This window comes from Triturus cristatus, chromosome 2_2, assembly GCF_964204655.1.
Source record: "Triturus cristatus chromosome 2_2, aTriCri1.1, whole genome shotgun sequence".
Classification (NCBI taxonomy): Eukaryota; Metazoa; Chordata; class Amphibia; order Caudata; family Salamandridae; genus Triturus; species Triturus cristatus.
Window position 1 is genome coordinate 1178904000 of NC_140582.1, and position 21878 is coordinate 1178925877.

The window sequence follows — 21878 nt, forward strand, 5'->3', positions numbered from 1 at the left end:
CCGCACTGAAATTTGCTAAGCACACTACCAAGGGAGAACTCCCGCCTCAGGACTCGCTGCACACAGCAGACAAGAACGCACTAAGTGACAATGACTGATGATGAGTTACTTTGAATCCCGTTTGTTTCAGGCCTCGGTACTATGCTCGCTTTCATTGTTAATATTCATGTTTACAAAGTGCTTATTATGTGACAGGCTGCACTGCTTGGGTGTGCCCTTTTCATTGGTTCCATTATGCTGACACTGTGGGAGTTAAATGTAATTGACTAGCACTGGGGTGCCCCTTGTGTTACTCCCAGTTCGGCCATCCAGCCACACTCGGCAGGGTTGTTCGCATGGACACACACTGCTCCTAGGGATGATTCCCATTAGTATCTCTAAGCTGCAAGGGGAGTGTCGGGGTGGGGTGAGGGATTGTTTTTCTCAACCAGGTTCACACGTTGGTGTGGGATGGGATTCAATGTACCTTTAGTCCTGCTTGAGTGCTCTGGCACCCCAGGCAACCACCCCAACACTACACAGACACTCAGTACAATAATACACCACAACTGCCTACACGATGCCTGGAGACAAACACACGCACACATGACCACTTTGCAGGGCACAAGCATATCAGCGCACCATAATTCTTGGTCCAGAATAGACTGCTGGCTAACCTCTAGGGATGTCCAGACGTGGACCACCAGAGTGGTCCATCTGCCCCACACCCTCTCGGACCACGCCCAGTCCTGCTAGACCTGCAGCTTCTCCAGGTAGCGCACCGTGCGTCCACCTGGCGGATGCTGACAGATGCATTGCGCGATGCGGTATTTCGGGAGGAGATCTGCAGTGCCATACTAGATTTCTTCGCCAATAACGTGGGCTCCTTGGAGTTACCATCCAAGCTGTGGGAGGCCTTCAAGGTAATAATTTGAGGAGCAGGCATCTCTAAACAATCAGGAGTCGTGAAGGCTGCAGGAGAATTGACCTTCCAAAGATGTCACCCAACTGGCCCACATTCGGGAAATGCTATTGGAGTTCCATGAGGAAGCTGTTTGGGAAACCCATTACTTACACTGGGGGTGCGCAGGCTCAGTGGTTCGGGGCGGGTGACTGCCTGGGTAAGACATTTGCGGGATAGCTGCGCAAACTGGGCGCTTCCACATATGTGGTGGACCTATTGGACGAGGAGTTCAATCCTGCCTCCTCCCCTCCGTACCTTTTACACATAATGTCCACCTTTTACTCTCACTTAGACACAGCTACCCCAGTTCTGGGATAGGCTGAGCTAACTGCATACTTTGATACTACACAACTGTTGTGCCTTGATCGGGCTCAGCGTACATACTTAGACTCGTCTATCACCACAGAGGAAATAGAACAGGTCATTATAAGCTTACCAGGGAACAACATTTATGCCAAGATCCTTGCTAACTGTTTGTTTTCGATCCCGCTAGCTATAGTTCAGCGAAATCCATCGAGGTTTATCCATGGTCGCACCACATTGCACAACCTATGCACCATCTTTGTGCTTATGCACCAACTCAACTCCCAGATCTCCGCTACCGCTGCCCTTCTTGACGTAACCAAGGCGTTTGGTTCCATGGAACGGGCATACATCTTTTCCTTGCTAGCACGCCTTAGCTTCAGCTCGCAGTTCATTAGGCAGGTATAGCTCCTTTATACTCTTCCCACTGCTCGGGTTAGATTGAATGGACTACTCTCTGACCCATCCCCGATCACTTGCAGCACACAACAAGGATGCCCACTATCGCCGATCCTCTTTGCGATAGCGATGGAACGTCTGGCAGCAAGGCTCATGCAATGTCATGCAAACAGGGGCATCGGCTTCACCACCAGAGGATGGTGGTTTTAATGTATGCGGATGATATTACTCTTTAGGTTATCGACCCTCGTGAGAACCTGGTCCCCTGAACACGTGAGGTGGTGCGATTTGGCGGATACTCCGGAATTCAGATCAACTGGTCCAAATCCATTCCTTACTATTTCAGATGGGACGCTGCCATTTCATACAGAATACCCCCACAAGTGGGCGACGGAGACAGTTCGGTACTTAGACATATGGCTCAGCCGAAACCTCGAAGAACTATGGCATGCTAACTACAGTCGGGCTGTCAACTGGCTAAAAGACTGAATTCCTGTCTCGTCTCAACTGTCCTTGCCCTTAGCGGGATGCATTGCAATAGCGAATATGATAGTCCTCCCTAAATTCCTATACATGTACCCCTTCCACTGACAGTCCAATTTTTTAAGCGTCTTAAATCCAACCTGACGACATTGATCTGGGTGAATAAACAACCGAGCGTATCGTGGGGTCTCCTCACTTTGCTGCTCGTGCAGGGCGGTCTGGGAGTCCCCGATGTGCAGCTGTATGCACTGTGCACCCAAGCTCAATTCGTCCGCTATTGGCTCCACCCTACTCCATTTATGCCCCGCACAACCATAGAGTTAGACTGCACAGCCCCCTAGCCATTGACAACAGTACTTTATGTACCTTACAAAACAGCGAGGGCCGTAATTGACACAGTTGCATGTGTATGCTGGGTGTGGGAGGGATTTCGAATGCGAGTTGAACTGGTATGTCTATATGCCACATTCACCCCCCTAGCCAATAACCCTCAGATCCCGCTGCTCCACGACAGAGGTGCTGTGATGCAGTTGCGTGGGCGACAGCTCAACACATTCTCCAACCTGTACCTCAAGGATCAATTCATCCCTCTGTTTGAGGCCATGGTCTCAGCGCCTTCTACCCCACCAGACACTCTTCTTTATTACCAAGTCAGGGCTGGCTGCTTGCCATGCAATTCATGACACTTCCCCTTCTACCCCACCACCCCTCCTAGCACTAGAATGATCCATGCTTCCCCATCCCTGCGTAAAAATATTGTTCGCGTTTGAGTGAGTGACATATTTATAAAGCGCACAAATGCCTACGAGTCTTGGCGCTAGGAGTGACGCATTGAAATTGCCCAGGCTCGACCGAAGTTTATTGAGGGGGAAAAAGCCAGGTATTGACCATTTTCCTAAAGAGAAGCCTGTTGGACTGTAGCCTAATAGTAGCCGGTAGCTTGTTCCACAATTTGGCTGCTCGATGAGATAGTCTTTTGCCTCCCCAGCTGACTTTTTGAATCTTGGGAACCTGTACTAGCCCTGTGTTGGCTGATCTAAGATTCCGCCGTGGGGAATACCAGAACAATAGTTTATATCCATAGCTCCCCCACCATACAGCGCCTTATGTACCAGACATAGGGCTTTGAATTCTACACACTGTTGGATTGGGAGCCAATGAAGCTGCCTGATGCTAGCGGAAATGGAGTGATATTTGGGAATATTAAGTAGTACTCGCGCTGTAGCATTCTGAAATAACTGACACTTGTCAATTCCCAAAAATAATGCATTGCCATAATCAATTTTTGAGAAGATAAGAGCTCCTATTACCGTTTTCCTGAGGCCCAATGGAATAAAAGGCAAGATTTTACGCAGAATTTTCAATAGAAAGAAGCAAGAGGAGGTCAGATGATTAATCTGTTTTGCAAAACTTAATTGGTTGTCAATTATTATTCCAAGATTTCTTGCCTTAGTAGATGGGACGGGGCAGTTACCTGCCTCAGATGGCCACCACGATTGACTCCATATAGATGGACCTTGCCCAAACTCCATGACCTCTGTTTTCTCTGCATTTAGCTTGAGAAAATGCAAGTTCATCCAGTCCATAATGGACTTCAAACAATTGTGGAAGCTGACGGCTGTAGCATCCACCCTCTACGTGACAGATATAACTATCTGGGTGTCGTTCGCATATGAGATCAGCGTAAAACCATGATCTTTGATTAGTTTGGCCAGGGGGGTGACAAAGATATTGAACACGGTTGGTGATAGAGCTAAGCCTTGTGGTACTCCACAAGGTAGGCATAAGTTTACGGATTTAAGATTGTCCAAACAGATCCTCTGCTCCCTCGATGCCATGAAGGAGGAAAGTAGGGTTAGGGCCCTCTATTTAATACCTTTTGCCTTCAGCCGCCACATTAGTAATGCATGGTTAACGGTATCAAATGCTACTGATAGGTCAAGTAGGATGGGGACGGCTCCCCCCACCCCCCATCCAGCTGTCTACAAATCTCCTAATCAAAGTAGTCGGTTAGTTCCATGTTAATTGACGTTCTAAGATTTTAGCCAGTATTGGTAGACACGATATTGGACGATAGTGTTTCACCTCAGTGAGATCCAAGGTGTGTTTTTTCAAGATAGGCCTAATGTATGTCTTTTTCCAGGACTGGGGGAAAGTCCCAGAACTGATAACCTAATTTAAGAGAGGGTCTAAATGTGCACTGATTTTTCCAGATACCAGGCCTTTACAACAGAATACAATCCACCACACCGATCACCACCCCAACTGAGCGCCAGGCATGAGACGCGGATACAGAGACCCTCTTCAAACAGATAATCAGTATGCATTTTGTGCGGACAGCTGGAATTCCTCTCCCTGAACTATAAATTGCGTTTGATACACTTTAAATTCCTTCATCTTCAATATCATACTGCGCTTCAGCTTTTCAAAATGGGACTTGCGCCCCTGAACCTCACTGCTTCCGCTGCGGTTTCCCTCAGACTTCCTATAACCATCTGGCATGGCATTGCCCGAGAGTGGGGACATTCTGTGAGGAAGTATACATGACTATACACACAATCACTGAATAGTTACCACCCAACACCCCTATGGTAGGGCTTCTAGGGTATGTCTCAAACACACCTGCGTCTCATCGCCGACTCACTGCCAGGTTGTTACTAGCAGCCAAACGCTAGGTGGCCATGCTGTTATGCAAATCAATGTACCACAATCTAGGCCTAGGTAGCTACACAACCTTTTACCTACATTTGTCCTACCTTGCTCTGCATAATGGTTCTTGCACTGACCTTTTACTCAGTTATGTGCTAAATAAATGTTGATCGGTTTCCTTGAAACTAGCCTCATTTATCATGCAAGAGGATTCTTTCAAAAAGTCCCTGCACACGACGTACATAACAGGATTAACGCACAAGTTACTTACCTTCTGTAATGATATATCTGTAAGAAACATTATTTAGTTATAGATTCCTTACCTTAGAATTACCCCAGGCGTCAGACTGGATCCGGAAAGTTTTTCATCAGCAGTAACTCTGAGCATCAGAAGATGGCGTCGGTCAGCTCCGCGTCGGTCGTCGTGGTCGCCGGGATGACGTCGCGGCAGCTACTTAGACGCCGCCCTTGCGCGCTGACATCAGTTCTGTACACAACTGTCCGCGCCAGAAGCGCAGAGCCATGCAAGACACTGACCACTGGTGCACAAAACTAGGGCCCTGAAAGGACGTCCTTAACCCTAGAAATCAATTCACAGAACGGGGAGGATGGGTGGGGCGGTAAGGAATCTATAACTAACTAATGTTTCTTAAAGCTATATCGTTACCAAAGGTAAGTAACTTGTGCATCTGAAAGAAACACGTTAGTTATAGATTCCTTAACTTAAAATAGATACCCCAGCAATACCAACCCGGTGGTGGGTCTAAGAACCAGGATCACACCAGAAAGTCCTGGAGAACAGAACGGCCAAAGAAGCTGTCTCTCCGGACTTGGGTGTTCAAGCAGTAGTGTTTGGTGAACGTGTGCAGTGATGGCCACGTGGCCGCCTGACAGATGTCATTTAGAGGAACTCCTCTTCCCAAGGCAGTAGTGGTTGCTGTCGCCCTGCTGGAATGGGCGCGTAGCCCGATTGGAGGTTCATTTTTAGCCAGAGCATAACAAGCCCTAATACACAACACGACCCATTGAGAAATGGTGCATTTGTGTTCGGCCCGACCCTTCTTTGAGCCCACGTAGCTAAGAAAAAGTTGATCATCCACCAGGAACTGTTTTGTGCGAGCCAGTAGAAGGAGAGCGCACGTTTCGGGTCCAGGCGGTGGAGCCTCTGTTCATCCTGTGAAGGATGCGGAGGCAGAAAGAAGGTGGGCAAAGTAATGGTCTGCCCGATGTGGAAGGTAGTGACCACCTTAGGAAGGAAGGATGGACGGGTCCGGAGAACCACCTTGTCCGGATGAACAGACAGGAAAGGAGGCTTTGAAGAAAGAGCCTGGAGCTCACTCACCCTTCTAGCAGAAGTGATGGCTACCAGGAAAGCAGTCTTAAGAGTCAAGAGACGTAACGGACAGTTATGAAGCGGCTCAAAGGAAGCGCACATTAAATAAGTTAGTCCATGATTCAAGTCCCACTGAGACATAACGAAGGGGATTGGAGGAAAAAGATGTGTTGAACCTTTTAAGAAACGGCTAACTACCGGGGACTTGAAAAGAGAAGGCTGATCTAGCAGCCAAAGGAAGGCAGAGATGGCTGAAGGATAGCCCTTGATAGTGCCCAGAGCAGAGCCCTGCTGGGCTAAAGAGAGAAGAAACAAGAGTACTTTAGAAAGAGCGGCAGAAAGGGGATCCACAGCCTTTGCTGTGCACCATGCCACAAATTTGTTCCACCGGCAGGCGTATACAGTCTTAGTGGAGGGACGCCTGGCTGCCAAGATCACGTCACAGACTTCAGGAGGCAGGTCGAAAGACGTCAACTGCAGGCGCTCAATATCCACGCAAGGTGGTGGAGGCTTGACAGGTTCAGGTGGAGGACCGTCCCCTGCTGCTGCGACAGAAGATCCTCCCGAAGAGGAAGTCTGATCGGAGGATTGATGGCCATGTTGAGCAGCTCTAGATACCAGACTCTTCGTCCCCAATCCGGAGACACATGAATGACTTGGGCCCGGTCGTGCCTGATCTTCTTCAGCACTCTGGGCAGAAGTGGTAAAGACAGAAAGGCGTACAACAGACCGCAATTCCACTTGCGATGAAAAGCGTTGTTGAGTGAGTGCCACCTTGGAAATTCCAAAGCACAGAATTGCTGATATTTCGCGTTCTCTTTGGTGGCGAATAGATCTAACCAAGGCTCTTCCCACTGTCAAGAGAGACCTTGCACCATCTCCGAGTGAAGACGCCATTCGTGATCCATCATGCACCTGTGGCTGAGTTCGTCCACCCTGGTGTTCAGAGAACCTGCCAGGTGTTGAACCACCAGGGTTATACCCTGATGTTCCAGCCATGTCCAGAGGCGGAGGGCCTCCTGACATTGGATCCACGACCCACCCCGCCCTTTTTGTTGCAGTATCACATGGAGGTGGTGTTGTCCATGAACACCTTCCCCGGACAGAGGGAAGGAATGCTTTCAGTGCAAGACGAATCGCCCAGAGCTCCAGTAGGTTGATGTGAAGCCCAGACTTCGCCGGAGACCAGAGGCCTCTGATCTCCGCCTCCCCCATGTGGCCGCCCCATCTCAGAAGAGATGCATCCGTCGCCACAGTGTGGTCCGGTTGGGGGAGGGCAAGGGATATGCCACTGACCCAATCCTGGTTCGTGAGCCACCACTGCAGTTGTTGTGCAGTGCCCTCCGAGATCTGGACGCAATCGGACAGATTCCCCTGATGCTGCGCCCACTGGAACTTCAGGTCACACTGCATAGCCCGCATATGCCACCTGGCATGATCGATCAGCAGGATGCAGGAGGTCATGAGGCCCAGCAGCCTGAGGGTCATTCTGACCGAAACCCAGGATAGAGGCTTAAAGATCGGAATCATAGCCCGAATATCCCGTATTAGCTGTTCGGGAGGATAGACCCGAAACCGCGTCGTGTCCAAAATCGCTCCGATGAAGAGGAGCTTCTGAGAGGGAATCAGGTGCTACTTCGGCACATTGTTGGAGAACCCTAGCGAATGCAGGTCAGCCGTAGTCTGGAGGTGGGAGACGACTGCCTGGGGCGAGCCCGCCTTCAACAGCCAGTCATTGAGATAGGGGAAGACTGAAACCCCTGATTTGCGCAGATGAGCTGTGACCTCCGCCATCACTTTTGTGAACACCCGAGGGGCACTGGTAAGGCCAAAGGGGAGCACGGTAAGGTAAACTGAAAGTGCTCGTGGCCTACCATGAAGCGCAGGTAACGCCAGTGGGCCGTCAGGACGGGGATGTGAAAATAAGCGTCCTGCAAGTCCAACACTACCATCCAGTCTTCCGGGTCGAGGGCAGACAAGACCTGAGCAAGCGTAAACATCATGACCTTCTCCTTCCTGAGGAAGTGATTGACGTCCCTGAGGTCCAAGATAGGACGCAGGCCCTTGTCCTTCTTGGGGACCAGAAAGTAGTGGGAGTAAAAACCACGGCCTACTTCTGAGACAGGAACGCGCTCGATGGCTCCCTTGGCCAAGAGAGCTGTAACTTACTTCTGAGAAGGTCCATATGATCCTCCGACATGAGGTGGTATTGCGGTGGCATGGCTGGAGGGATAGTCTCGAAGGGGAGGGAGTAGCCCCTTTGGACTATTTGCAAAACCCACCTGTCCGACCTGATGGTGCTCCAGTGGGGGAGGGGATGGCGAATCCTGCCGCTCACTGGTGTTTGATGGGCCTAAAATGTCAGACTAGGAGGGTTTGGAGGCTGCTGCAGAGGGGGGGGCGGGTTGGTGGATTGGCCCGCCCGCTGGCCCCCGGAACCTCGCTGGTTGTTTCCATGTCCCCAGCCACGCGAAGGTTGGGTAACTTGCTGCGGCCTGTGGCTCTGGGAGGGACGTAGTAGGGCACCCCTTCTGTAGCTACGAAAGGGGCGAAAAGCAGACTGCGCTGGACGGGTGGAGAAACCAAAGGACTTGGCCATAGCCAGTGAGTCCTTGAAGCGCTCTAGGGCGTTGTCTGCATTGTCGGCCATCAAAGGGCATGTCCACCAAGGTGTTCTGGACACCCCCTGTAAAGCCAGTGGACCTCAACCAGGCGTAGCGACGAAGCGCTGCAGACGTTGAAATGGTCCTGCCCAGAGAGTAGGCGGTGTCCAACGTATCATAAACTTTGCTGCATCCCTCCTGGCGGTAACAGCCTGGGAGAGCACTGCCCGGGCCTCCTCCAGACACTGAGGTAGCACTTGGGCCACCGTATCCCACACTGAGTGCGAATAACGGCCCAAGAGACATGCAGTGTTTACGGACCGCAGTCCTAAGCTGGCGGAAGAGAAACATTTCTTGCCAAGGTGGTCCAGCTTCTTGGATTCCCTTTCTGGTGGAGCAGTAGGGAAGGCGCTCTTGGAAGTGGAAGCTTGAACTACCAAGCTCTCCAGGGTGGGATGTTGGAGAGGAAAGTGGGGGCGCCCGGAGCCGGGCGGTGGCATCAGGCAGTCATTCTGTCCACGGGCGCCCCTTGTGTTGGACCTGGACCACGTGCCCAAAAGGACGTCTGTGAGGGCCTCATTAAACGGCAGCAGGGGCTCCGAAGACCTCGCAGCCGGTTGAAGCACCTCAGTCAGGAGGTTAGTCCTGACCGCCACCGTAGGAAGCTCAAGGTTGAGGGCCTCAGCCTCCCTACGCAACACCACTGCATATGATGCCCCCTCCTCCGTAGCCACGGTAGGAGAAGACAACATGCCAAGGTCAGGGGAGGCGTCCAACCCACTGACATCCCCTAGTTCACCTCTACAGTTCTGCTCAGTGTCCAAATGGAAAGTCAAAGTGTCACCTGACCCCTCCCAGTCTTCCTCCTCATCCGCATCCTCTGGGTGCCATTGTGGTTAAAAAGGGACCCTAGGAGTGAACAGGGACATAAAAACCCCACCCAGCGCCGGATCCAGCGTCGGACGATGCCGGTCCGGCTCCGTGTCCACGTCGGGATGGAGGCCGGGGTCGGCGACGGCCGGAGGGCCGACCGGCGTCAACGCGGTAGAAGTGTCGTTGAAAGAGGCGCCAGTGGAGGAGTAATGAGGGCAACCGGCGCCGATCCGGATCCAAGCCTGGATCCAAGGGGGGGGCCTGCGGCTCCAGGGCTGGAGCCGCTGGCAGTGAAGACCTAGGCCCCCCAACCGAGTCCGCGGGGCCCAAGGGCGCCCCGGCGGGGTCGGTCCGCCCAAAGATGACATGCATCGCCTGGTAAAACATACGAAGCTGGGCATGAGTTGCTCCGGGTCCCGGAAAGGGCGGGAAACTCTGAGTCGACCCTTCGGGCTCCGTGCTCGGGAGGGGCATCACCCACGTGCCTCGTTGGATCAGCCGAAGAACGACGATGCTTCTTCAACTTCTTATGCTTCGACTTACCCGACCCCGAGTGCGAAGACTTCGATGATTTTGAACGGGAATGGTGGTGGTCCCACGACTGGTCCCACGACCTCCCTCTCGACCGGGACCTTGCGCGGAGCCAACTGCCAGTGTTCAAGCAAGTTTTGGGATCACTCGCTCAAAGCCTTCGGCGCCATCGACCGGCAGTTGGAGCACGACTTGGGGTTGTGGTCGCGCTCCAGGCAAAAGAGGCACACGCAGTGCGGATCCGTCACCGACATCAATCGGTTACAGGAACCACAGGCCTTGAAACCGGGCATCCCTCAAGCACCTTTTCGGAGTCGGAGATTCGAAACAAGAAGTTGACAAAAGTCGGCAAAAAGTTAGTCAAAAATTGACTGAGGTACCGCTCTTCCCTGATCTGCGCTGGCTGGCGCAGAAAAAGAAAGATTGAAAAGCACCCCCAATAGTATGGGGTGTGTCCCCCAGGCACTGGCTGATTGCCGCTGAATGCGGTTTTTAATTTGTTAGGTGAAAATAGTTCATCACGAGTTGAGATATTTTCAAGGTAAAGTTTTTATTGTTTTCTATTCGTTCATAGAAAAACAAACAGCATTTTTGCTCTTTGACTGACGAAAGTTCCGTTGTAATTCACAATTATATGATCATTCCCATAGTCGTTCCCAATGCATTTCGGCAAAATTTGCCTTCATCAGGGGAGATCTATAAGCAATTATATACATAGTGAGTATACAATATACCATATTTATACTAAACGAGGATATAATACAATATGTGTGATTAGGAGAATAAAGAGAAAAGCGTCGATAGAAACATGACACGAAGAGATGGTAACGGTAAAACAGAGTGACTGATACAATAGTTGTGAAGAAGTATAAACGAGTGCCCGTGAGTAAACGGTAAAAGGTAACAAAAATGGGGTGACTAGCGCGTTTGTGATGCTAACGAATAGCGAAGAGTGTGAAGTGCCTAAGATTGTTAATTCGAAGTTGTAGCGTCGTTACAGGTTGTGCCGATAATGGTGGTGAGGTGTCGTACGGTTAATGCGAAGCTGTTAGAGTTAACGTGTGGAAACAATGTTGCTAAACATGCAAGAAAGTAAATTACATTGTGCGCCGATGTTTAAATGCGTAGTCTCTTACCGGGTGTACGGGATTCAGAAGCGTGGATTCAATGGTGAAGTGGTAATCGGGATTGGTGCGTGGATTTTAAAAAACGAAGACGTGATCACGTGATACAGGTAATAGGTCAGAGAGTGAAAACAGACTATATGCTGGTGGTAAATGGTGATGTGACCTAGAAGAAGGACTGAGAACGTAATGCAAAGAGTAAGATATGTGAAAAAATTAACATGGTTATTGAAATTTGAGAAGTGGCAATTAGAACGAGGTAACATGCAATGGGAAATAAACAAGATATAGAGTAGGTTTATATCATGGATTGATTTTGGAAAGATGTGGGGAGGTTGAGGGTAAACAGAGGGGAAGACAGAATGAGAAAAAAACGTAACATGTTTAAGAGCAGTGACAACATTTCAGAACAGAGCATGGTTTGGGTAAAACAATGTTTGTGGATAATGTTTTCTGGATGATGACATGTTAAAGGTAACAAGAAAATTCTGTGCGGTCATTCATTCCTTTTGGCTTCATAGAGTTCAATAGGTAAATCCAATGATTTTCTCGTTGTAGGAGAAAGTTGTGGTTGTCTCTCCCTTCTTTTTTCTCAATGGTTTCCAAGATGCAGAATTTTAATTGGCTTACTGAGTGTTTAGCCTCGGTGAAATGTTGGGCAACTGTAGACTTCATTTGTTTGTTTCTTATGTTGGACTTGTGTTCGTTTACTCTAACTTTGATTTTTCGTTCGGTTTGACCGACATAAACCATGCCACAGGGGCATTTAAGCATGTATATGACGTTGTTGGTGTCACAAGTGGCTGTTGTTCTGATTTTAATTTTGTGTCCTTTCAGAGGATGTGTTATATGCGTGCCTTTGATGATGTTATGACAGTTATTGCAGTTTAGACATGGAATTGTGCCTTTTGCTGTTTGTTGGATGGTTGGTTGCATTTGTTGTAGAAGTTCCCCTATGTTCTTATTTCTGGTAAAAGCAAATATGGGAGTTTCGTCAAATATGTGGTTGAAGTCTTGTTCCAATGTGAGGAGTTGCCAATGTCTACGAATAATTCGTTTGTATGAATTACTTAGAGTTGAGTATTTGGAAACTATGGTGATTTGGTTTTTGGGATCTTTGATTTGAGGCTTCAAGAGTTCACTGCGAGTCTTCGTGGATGATCGTTTCCGTGCTTCATGCAATACCTGATCAGGGTATCCTCGAGATCTGAATCTATTCATTAGGGTGTCCGTTTGTATGTTGGATCTGATTGGGTTGGAAACAATTCTTTTGATCCTGAGCATTTGTGAGTATGGAAGGTGTTGTTTGAGGGGTAGAGGATGGAAGCTGTGAAAATGAAGGGTATTGTTCCTGTCTGTGGGTTTACGGAAAAGATCTGTTTCAAAGTTAGTGGAAACTCTGGTGATGTTAACGTCCAAAAAGGTGATAGAGTGGGTGCTAGTGTTGTAGGTAAACTGTATGCGCTGGTCGATGTGGTTAAGCTGTTTCAGTTGATTTTCAAGGATGTCATTAGGGCCGTTCCATATTATGAATATGTCATCTATGAATCTTAGGTAGAGTTTTAGGTGATCCGTCCAGGTTTTTGTGCTCAGGATGTGATCTTCTTCGAACCGATTCATAAAGATATTGGCGTACGCCGGGGCTGCACAATTTCCCATAGAAGTGCCCGTTAGTTGCTGGAACCACTCATTGTTGTATTGGAAACAGCTGTGTAGAAGAGTAAATTGCATCAATTCCATTAGAAAAACTTGTAGATCTAGTGGATAGTTGGTTTGTAATAATGCGTGTTCTATAGCTTCCAAACCAGATGAGTGTGGGATAGATGTGTACAGGGAATTCACGTCCACTGTACATAAGATGATATTCTCATCACTGTTGATAGTTGTTTGATGTAATTTGGTTAGAAAATCAGTTGTATCCTTGATGAAGGATCTCATGTTGTAGACGCTGGGTTGTAAGTGGCGGTCAAGATATTTGCCCACTGGTTCATGAATGCTTCCTCGTGTGGTTACAATGGGTCGGCAAGGTGGTTGAGTTGGATGTTTGTGAATTTTAGGTACCAAAAATATAGTTGGACTTTTTGGGTTGGGTTGTGTGAGGTATTTTTTGACTTTCTCGTTGATAGTACCCATTTCAAAGGCTTTTTGGATCAAAGATTGTAGAATTCCCATGAAAGATGTTGTGGGGTTGAATGCCAGTTTCATATATGTGTTTTCGTCATGTAGATGTAGAGTTATCTGGGAGTTGTAGTACTGGGTGTTGAGGATGACGAGGGCTCCTCCTTTGTCGGCCTTTGTACAAGTGATGTCTTTGTTTTGTGCAATGGCTTTAATGATGCCTAGTTCTTTGTTAGTGAGATTTTGAAATTTGGATGTCTTCTTGGGATTGAGTTTCGCTATATCTTTCTTCACTATTGATTCGAACAGGTCAAGACTTTTGTGGCTTATGGGAGCCATAAAGGTACTTTTGGTTTGTAAACCCATGAGGGGATCTTGTTCCTGTTCCTTAGTGGTTTTTAAGATGTTATCAAAGAAGTGACGCAGTCTGAGTTTTCTCATCAATTTGAAAAAACTGATGTCGAGTTCGAGCGTGTTGCTGGATGCTGTTGGTACGAAGGACGTGCCTTTCTGTAGGATCCTGAGTTGAATGTCACTGAAGTGGTAATCAGAGATGTTGATGACTAAATTCTCTGTTGATTCGCTCGCTTCTGTCGGTCCTTCTTGGTTGAAGTTGTCCGTGTTTGAGGTTGATCCTTCTCTTTCTCTTTCTCTCCAGTTTTTTCTGTTGCTCCTCCTGGGTCGTCTTGGTCTGAGTGGCCAACCCCTAAAAAAGGAGTAGGTGAAGAAACCGTTTCTTCAGAAGTAGCGGAAGTTGAAGATGTGGTAGATGTTGAAGGTATATTGGTTGGTGCCATAGTTTCTGGTGTGTTGTCTCTAGGAGTAAATTTCCTGGGTTGTTGAGTACGATCACTATCCGATGATGACGTGTCGGTGTTAGCTGAGTATGGTTTGTTTTGTCGCCGTTTGGCGTATATTTCTGCCCACGAATATACTTCTCCCATCTTATAATCCGTAGTATCCCTGCGGAATTTACGGACTTTGCGTTCGTTCACTTCCGCGGTATGTTTGGCTAGTTGAGAGTTGATGTTCTCTAGAATGTTGGTCAGTTCCTCAGATGTTAGTAAGCTCTGTAATTCGTTTTTAATGTCGTTGATATCCTTCGTGAGTTCTTCCAGTATGAATGATAGTTCTTCGATGATCAAAAGGATGAGATCAAGCGAACATTTGTTCAAAATTGCGAACCATTTATCCTTGAATTTTTGCTGGTTCTTACAAAGCGAGGGTTTTAGTGGTATTCTGAGACCCCTGGGAATTCTTTGCGCTTTGTGGTATCTGATCAAGGTGCTTGCATGAAGACGTTGATTGATTTCTTTTTTTGGAGAGGTAAAGAAGTTGACGGATGTTCTGTTCTTTAGTGTTGTGACTGGAATATGTTGTAGAAACCTCGTGTATAAGAGCATAAATTCTGGCAGCTTCATCCTGTCCGAAAGCGAAAGTATCCGCTCTAGTGTCCGTAAGGTTTGATATATCGTCAAATTGCATGTTCTTGATGGTGTGCTGCGTACTGAGAGTCGGACTGAATTGTATAAAGAAAAGTGGTGGTACGCGCACTTCCTAAAATTTCATAAAATTCTCAAGGTTGTGCCGTGCTCACGGGGTATCACTCTCCGAGATGGAGTGAAAATAGAAACATTGAAAAGCACCCCCAATAGTATGGGGTGTGTCCCCCAGGCACTGGCTGATTGCCGCTGAATGCGGTTTTTAATTTGTTAGGTGAAAATAGTTCATCACGAGTTGAGATATTTTCAAGGTAAAGTTTTTATTGTTTTCTATTCGTTCATAGAAAAACAAACAGCATTTTTGCTCTTTGACTGACGAAAGTTCCGTTGTAATTCACAATTATATGATCATTCCCATAGTCGTTCCCAATGCATTTCGGCAAAATTTGCCTTCATCAGGGGAGATCTATAAGCAATTATATACATAGTGAGTATACAATATACCATATTTATACTAAACGAGGATATAATACAATATGTGTGATTAGGAGAATAAAGAGAAAAGCGTCGATAGAAACATGACACGAAGAGATGGTAACGGTAAAACAGAGTGACTGATACAATAGTTGTGAAGAAGTATAAACGAGTGCCCGTGAGTAAACGGTAAAAGGTAACAAAAATGGGGTGACTAGCGCGTTTGTGATGCTAACGAATAGCGAAGAGTGTGAAGTGCCTAAGATTGTTAATTCGAAGTTGTAGCGTCGTTACAGGTTGTGCCGATAATGGTGGTGAGGTGTCGTACGGTTAATGCGAAGCTGTTAGAGTTAACGTGTGGAAACAATGTTGCTAAACATGCAAGAAAGTAAATTACATTGTGCGCCGATGTTTAAATGCGTAGTCTCTTACCGGGTGTACGGGATTCAGAAGCGTGGATTCAATGGTGAAGTGGTAATCGGGATTGGTGCGTGGATTTTAAAAAACGAAGACGTGATCACGTGATACAGGTAATAGGTCAGAGAGTGAAAACAGACTATATGCTGGTGGTAAATGGTGATGTGACCTAGAAGAAGGACTGAGAACGTAATGCAAAGAGTAAGATATGTGAAAAAATTAACGTGGTTATTGAAATTTGAGAAGTGGCAATTAGAACGAGGTAACATGCAATGGGAAATAAACAAGATATAGAGTAGGTTTATATCATGGATTGAGAAAAAGAAAGAACTGATGTCAGCGCGCGAGGGCGGCATCTAAGTAGCTGCTGCGACATCATCCCGGCAATCACGACAACGGACGCGGAGCCGACCGACGCCACCTTCCGACGCGCAGAGTTACTGCTGACGAAAAAACTTTCCAGATCCAGCCTGACGCCTGGGGGTAATTCTAAGGTTAGGAATCTATAACTAATGTGTTTCTTTCAGATATACTCTGTATAAAAATCATAGTCATCTTCACCCTAGGGTGAAAGAACTACTTTGCATAACTGCAGGTATTGATTTAGGCTCATTTACATAACCATACTCACAACATATCAATTGTGTAAGGAGCTCAAGGCTATCTTTATGGTATAAAAGAACAATACCAACACTAGCTAGGCAGGGAAGAAGCTTCCACGCTGACATAAGACGCTGGGGTCCCGGCCTGCAGAAGCCACAACACGCAGTGGTCTGACATCCATTACGGGGTGTCCAACTCGAGACTAAGAAGGGGTCCTTCGTTCTCTCCCATTAGGTAATGGGGCTGGCTCTTCCCTAGGGGATACTTGGCTTTACATACACATATATGCTAGGTACACTTAGGTAGGGTTTATATCGTAGAAGTACGCTTGATTACCGTCATGTATGTATGTATGTGTGTGTGTACATATCTGCATATATTCACTGTTTTAGCACCATGGTAGGATTCTACCTTTTATTTACTCAGTTGGTGCTTGTAATCTTATACATTTGCTTCTGTCTGATTATCGCAGCAAACTTGTTTTATACTAGAATGACACTGGTTCAATAAATGCTTATTGAAAACGTCCCCATCGTTTATTCTGTGACCTCTCTGAGACTAAGTGAGCACAATTGACTGAGCAAAAAGTACTGTTTCCACGATCCCTGAAGGATCAAGGGTTGTCAGGTTCGGTCATTGCCAGAAACTATTTGCTCCTTGCTAAGGTTAGAGGGCTTATGCTCGTACTGTGAGCTAGCTGGTCTAAAGGCTAATATATCCTTTGGGGCAGTCTAGAATCAGTTTGGACACCAATTCCTTAGTTTATTTTGTCTAAACGAGCAGATCCTATTAATTTTTGGGAACTACACAACAATGCATTTGGGGCAGAAACCTGCACCCACCTTCCGAGCCTGGCTGGGCGATGTCACGTATGTCAGGAACAATTGTACAATTTCTGGGATCTAATGCCAATCAGATCTGCCCCAAAGATATATGGGAGCCGTTCCTATCCTGTCTTCGTCAAAGGAATTCCACATCGCCGGCAGCAGACGAGACTGTGCAGGGGGCACACTCTGACCAAGATGGCAATCAGCAGTCTGTCCTAGCATCTCAGAAGTGATAATGTATGGAAATATTGCTGGAATATGCAGATGTAAGTGAGTTTGTGGCAATGTAACAGTCCGCATGCCGATACCCTCTATGCATGACAACATGTTGTGAAATGCAGTGTGTTTATGACAAGAAGTCTAAATCCTAGCTTTTGTCTTTTATTCTCTCCAACTGTCCTGTAAAAAGGACTGTTCTGCATGAACTCCAAACGGTTCTGTGGCTCTGCCCCCACTTCCTTCATTCCCCCTTCCTCTTGCACCTTTTTCCCCAATGCCCTTCCCCCCTTCCGATGTGATTGCTGTTGTAATGTTCTTTATTGACAGATGGCAATAAAAAGAAAAAAGAACAATAAAGGTATTATCACATACCTGGGGATCTTGTCATGACTGCAGTATCTCCAAAGAGGAGAAAAGAAGGTGGTGAGGAATCTGCAGGAAGATATATTATAAACCAGAAATATACTTTTCTTCTAATGATTACTTCTTCCCGCACAGCTCTTTCATTATGACTAACTCCCAAAGGACTAACTACTCCCAGAGGCAAACATGAGCTATGCTAATTAACAAACGAAGTCATACATGGCTCTGGCGAAATACTTGTCACAGTGAGCCTGGGCTGTTAACGACAGTAGTGTTTCTCAAAGGTACACAGAGAAAAATAAGCGGCCCCCAGGCACATATCAGCATGGAGGACGCACTTGGCAAATGCAGTACAAGCCACCATGGTCCTATAAAGATCCCTTGAATGTCAGCCTGAGGGTCTATCTTGGTCAAGGCATAAGAGAGATTAACACAAAAGATGACATACATTAAGTCAAATGCTTAGTCACCACTTAGCTCAAGCCAGGCTTGTGCACGGACAATTAGAGGCAACCCTTGACACTCGGCTGTGGCTCATCTCTTCTTGTTAATTTGTTGGCTCGACCACTTCTAGTTTTCAGGAGACTGAGACCATGCTGCTCACTCGGTAGGCATTTTCAGAGCACCTGGCCGCTATCAAGAGTATTAAGTGTGTTATCACCATGGCAAGCAGTAAGATTTTTCAATGAGGAAGGGAGCTCCACGTTAAGACGGTGATGAAGCTGTGAATTCTGTGCTGTTACTGGGATACATCGAGAGGAGGACAAGAGGAAATGATAATTCTGGTGAGTGCACAACTTTCTTACAGAACCTTCTCCTTATAACGTATCTTTTCCAGGTTTCAGACTGGTCCAGAACACGTTTCCCCAGCAATCTGTCTATAGCAACTCCAGGTGGTGCCAAGCAAATTCAATTACAACCCCGCCTCCTGATGCTGCCAGAGGATTATGTGCCAACCGGAGATTTGGTATGCGTTCCTGAAACTTTTTCTGTACCCCATCAAAGCATGTGTAGAGGTAACAAGAGTATCAGCGACTCCAAACACAGCACATAATATATATTGCATAACTTGGGATCTTCCTAATCATGCCACTAATGCAAAGTAAAAGAGGGAGGGTGCTGAGGAATCTGCTGGAGAATTATGCATCCGCCAGAAATATTTTTGAAGAAGGAAATTAACTTTTTCATCTAATGGATATGTCTTGCAGCACATTCCTCATCTTATGAATGAGTAACAAAGCAATAACTGCTAGGGTGATCAGAATAAGGAGTGCCTTTTAACCAAGAAAGACGTGCAACACAGCTCGGGCAAAGTACTCACCATTGCATGCTTGAGACTTGGTAGCTGCCTGACAAATGTCGGCAACCAGGATACCTCTGGAGAAAAGGAGGCAACTGTGGCCTTAGTGGAATGGCCATGAATACCATCTCTCCAGGGTGTAGCAGATCTTGATACAGATTACCGAATGAAAAATTATGCATTTTGTCACCGCCTTGACTTTTTTGCTCCAGTTAAGCCCACCAAATGCATATTATCCACTCTGTCTTGTTGCATGCAATCATATTAATAGGACACTGCCCGTTTGGGATCTCGTCTTTGTAACTAGTCCTCCTCCATTGAATGAGGAGGAGAGAAAAAAGATGGAAGGGTAATATAGACCCATGTGAACTGCGGATACCAAATGGAGTTAAAAGGATTGACCAATGTCTCTTATAAATGACAAAGTACTCTACGTCACCAATGGAATCCAGTGTTTCCCTTGTTTAAATAACATCGGAACAAACCTGGAGGCATTCACCAAACTGAAGGTAGTCCTTGGAGATATGACGCAAGTCTTTTCTCTAGATTTGTTTACACACAAGGTAAAACTGCAGAATCATTTTGGCAATGGTTCACAAGGAGGGTGTGGGGACACTAAACGAAGATCTGCTGTGACTCCTAAGTGATGTTTTTATGTAACCTGTTGGCATGTACAGTGCTTTGTATTACGCTTTGGGTGTGGCAAGAAAGGCAGTAGAGGTTTTATAGTTTAAAATGTGAGTTTAACTGCTCATCTAATCCTCTTTCTCCAGCATTTCTTGTCTACTCTTCTCTCCCCTTTGTTTCGCTCCACACTTCTGTCCATTGAAATGATGCTTGTTTTTATACAAGAGCTTACTTTTTGTGAGGTGTTTGATAAAATTTAAGGGCATGAGATCCATCGACTATACTTGCTGTGTTGTGAGCGAATTATGATCTTTTAAAACATTTTTGTCATGTGTGATGGTAAAATCACTATTTAAAATAATTGAACCATTTAGGGCATAAGTGTTTCTTCATTCCTCCTCAAATAGAGCATCATTTAGATGTTTTACAACCTTTAGTTAAACTAGGAACTAAGAAGCATGCAGTACAATGAAGGAGGTGATCAAACTGATGCACAACATCAAAGGCACAGACTAACGGATGCTTACTTTTCCAGCAGGATGAGAGCTGTTGTTGGATTGACACGGAGATATTTACAGGTAGGTTTCCCATAATCCGCCAGATATGTCGACCAGTCCCACTGAATGAAGAGGTCTAACAGCTGCAGAAAAAATAATAAGCAAAAATCAGTGGAAAACCAGTAGCAATGAGGATCAAATGTACTGCACAAAAAGGTAGCTAGGTTACCCTGTTCTCAAAGACCTCTATTTCCATACATATTAAACGGGCAAATTAAGAGACTGGATGAGGTTGTTTGCATGATAGTGGGAGAATAAGAGTGTCCTGTTGGGGTTCAATATACATGATGTACTTGGCATCTAGAGAGACACCACCCCTCCTCAAATCCTCAAGGTGCACATCTTGTCACTATTGATGCCAAATTGAAAATACTTCCAAAGAAAGTTTAGGTTGACCAGTTACAAGTGGTGTCTTCTGAAATCAGTTAAGACTTGGATTTAAGACACAGAAGTATACATGTCCAGCAGAGGTACATTCTATTTGAAAAACGAAAACCACATTAACATGCAACACTGGACACTTAGCACCAATTTTAATGTGCAATTAGAATCATTGCTAGATTTCTCCTTAGAAATCCAGTAGTAATCCAAAAATATGGGAGCAACTAGATACAGCAAGAACAGGAATGTGTTGTTGTCAGTGGATGTTGTGGATAATTGTTAAAGCTAACATAAGTTGGTTATTAAAAAAAAGCAGGAATATAAAGCACTTTGCTGGGCGGAATAAGACAACAAGAGCCTTGTATCCCAATGTCCAATAACTTCGGTGAAGTCTATCCAACCAATAGAGTAAGCATTTTAATGCGGGTTTTTGTAACACTAAATTCCGAAGATTTTCAAAACTGAATTCTATACAACTTGCCTCAAAATAGCTCCTCACTATTAGCAATATTTACTTTTTCATACTTTTTGTTTTATAATTAATCGAGCTATAATGAACATAAAAAATTCAGTTTTTACAGCACTAGAACTAGGGTACTATAACTCTTAATGAAATGTACATGACAGGGGCCCCCTGCTTTAAGACCAGTCTTTTCAGTATAAGCGTTTAGAGTGTAGTATTTGCAACACAGTCTAGGTAAACATCCTTATCTTTCAAAAGTTGCTTAATGGCTAAATTACTGAAGTCTTCTGTTCGAATTCCAACTTCGTAATTTATTCCAAAAACTGCCCAACTCAGGGTGATTTCATTACTTCCATGTGCCTCAAATATGTCTAAAATGTATACTGAGCTACATATTACTTAGCCAATTATATATTCCCTTCTCCATCATACCCTGGTTTCTGTGACCTGTCCTCAAACGGATCCCATATAAGGTGGCGTTTTATGCACATCATCTCCTACTCAAGTAAACGAATGTAGCAAGCATTGTCTGTAAACCATAAGCATTACTCTCATGCTTTACCAAATCAAACATATACGTAAACACAAAAAGAGTCTGTTAAATAAATCAGGTTATCAGACAGTGCTGTGTAGCTGGTTGTTTACTAAGCCAAGTGACAATTACATAAATAATGCTGAAAAGCTTCCTGACATCGTTCAGCTTCCAGAATCAAATGCAAACAATTACCTCCTCAAGTCTTAGAATAAACCATGAAAGATGAAGCACTTTTTGCTGCAAAAGGTTGTGTCATGCAAGTATTTTTAATTTTATTCTTAAGAAGCAGCTAACCGGAATTCAAATGAGGA

General features: G+C 46.0%; 1 protein-coding gene across 2 annotated transcripts in view; it reads right to left on the bottom strand.

Annotated features, from left to right (window-relative positions):
• EXOC6B (exocyst complex component 6B) overlaps positions 1 to 21878 on the bottom strand; it is a 1605823-nt gene that overhangs the window by 26102 nt on the left and 1557843 nt on the right. For both annotated transcript variants that reach the window (XM_085642756.1, XM_085642755.1), the window contains one exon: positions 20159 to 20271. In XM_085642756.1, the coding sequence (XP_085498882.1) occupies positions 20159 to 20271 (113 nt within the window). The remainder of the gene's footprint in view (positions 1 to 20158; positions 20272 to 21878) is intronic.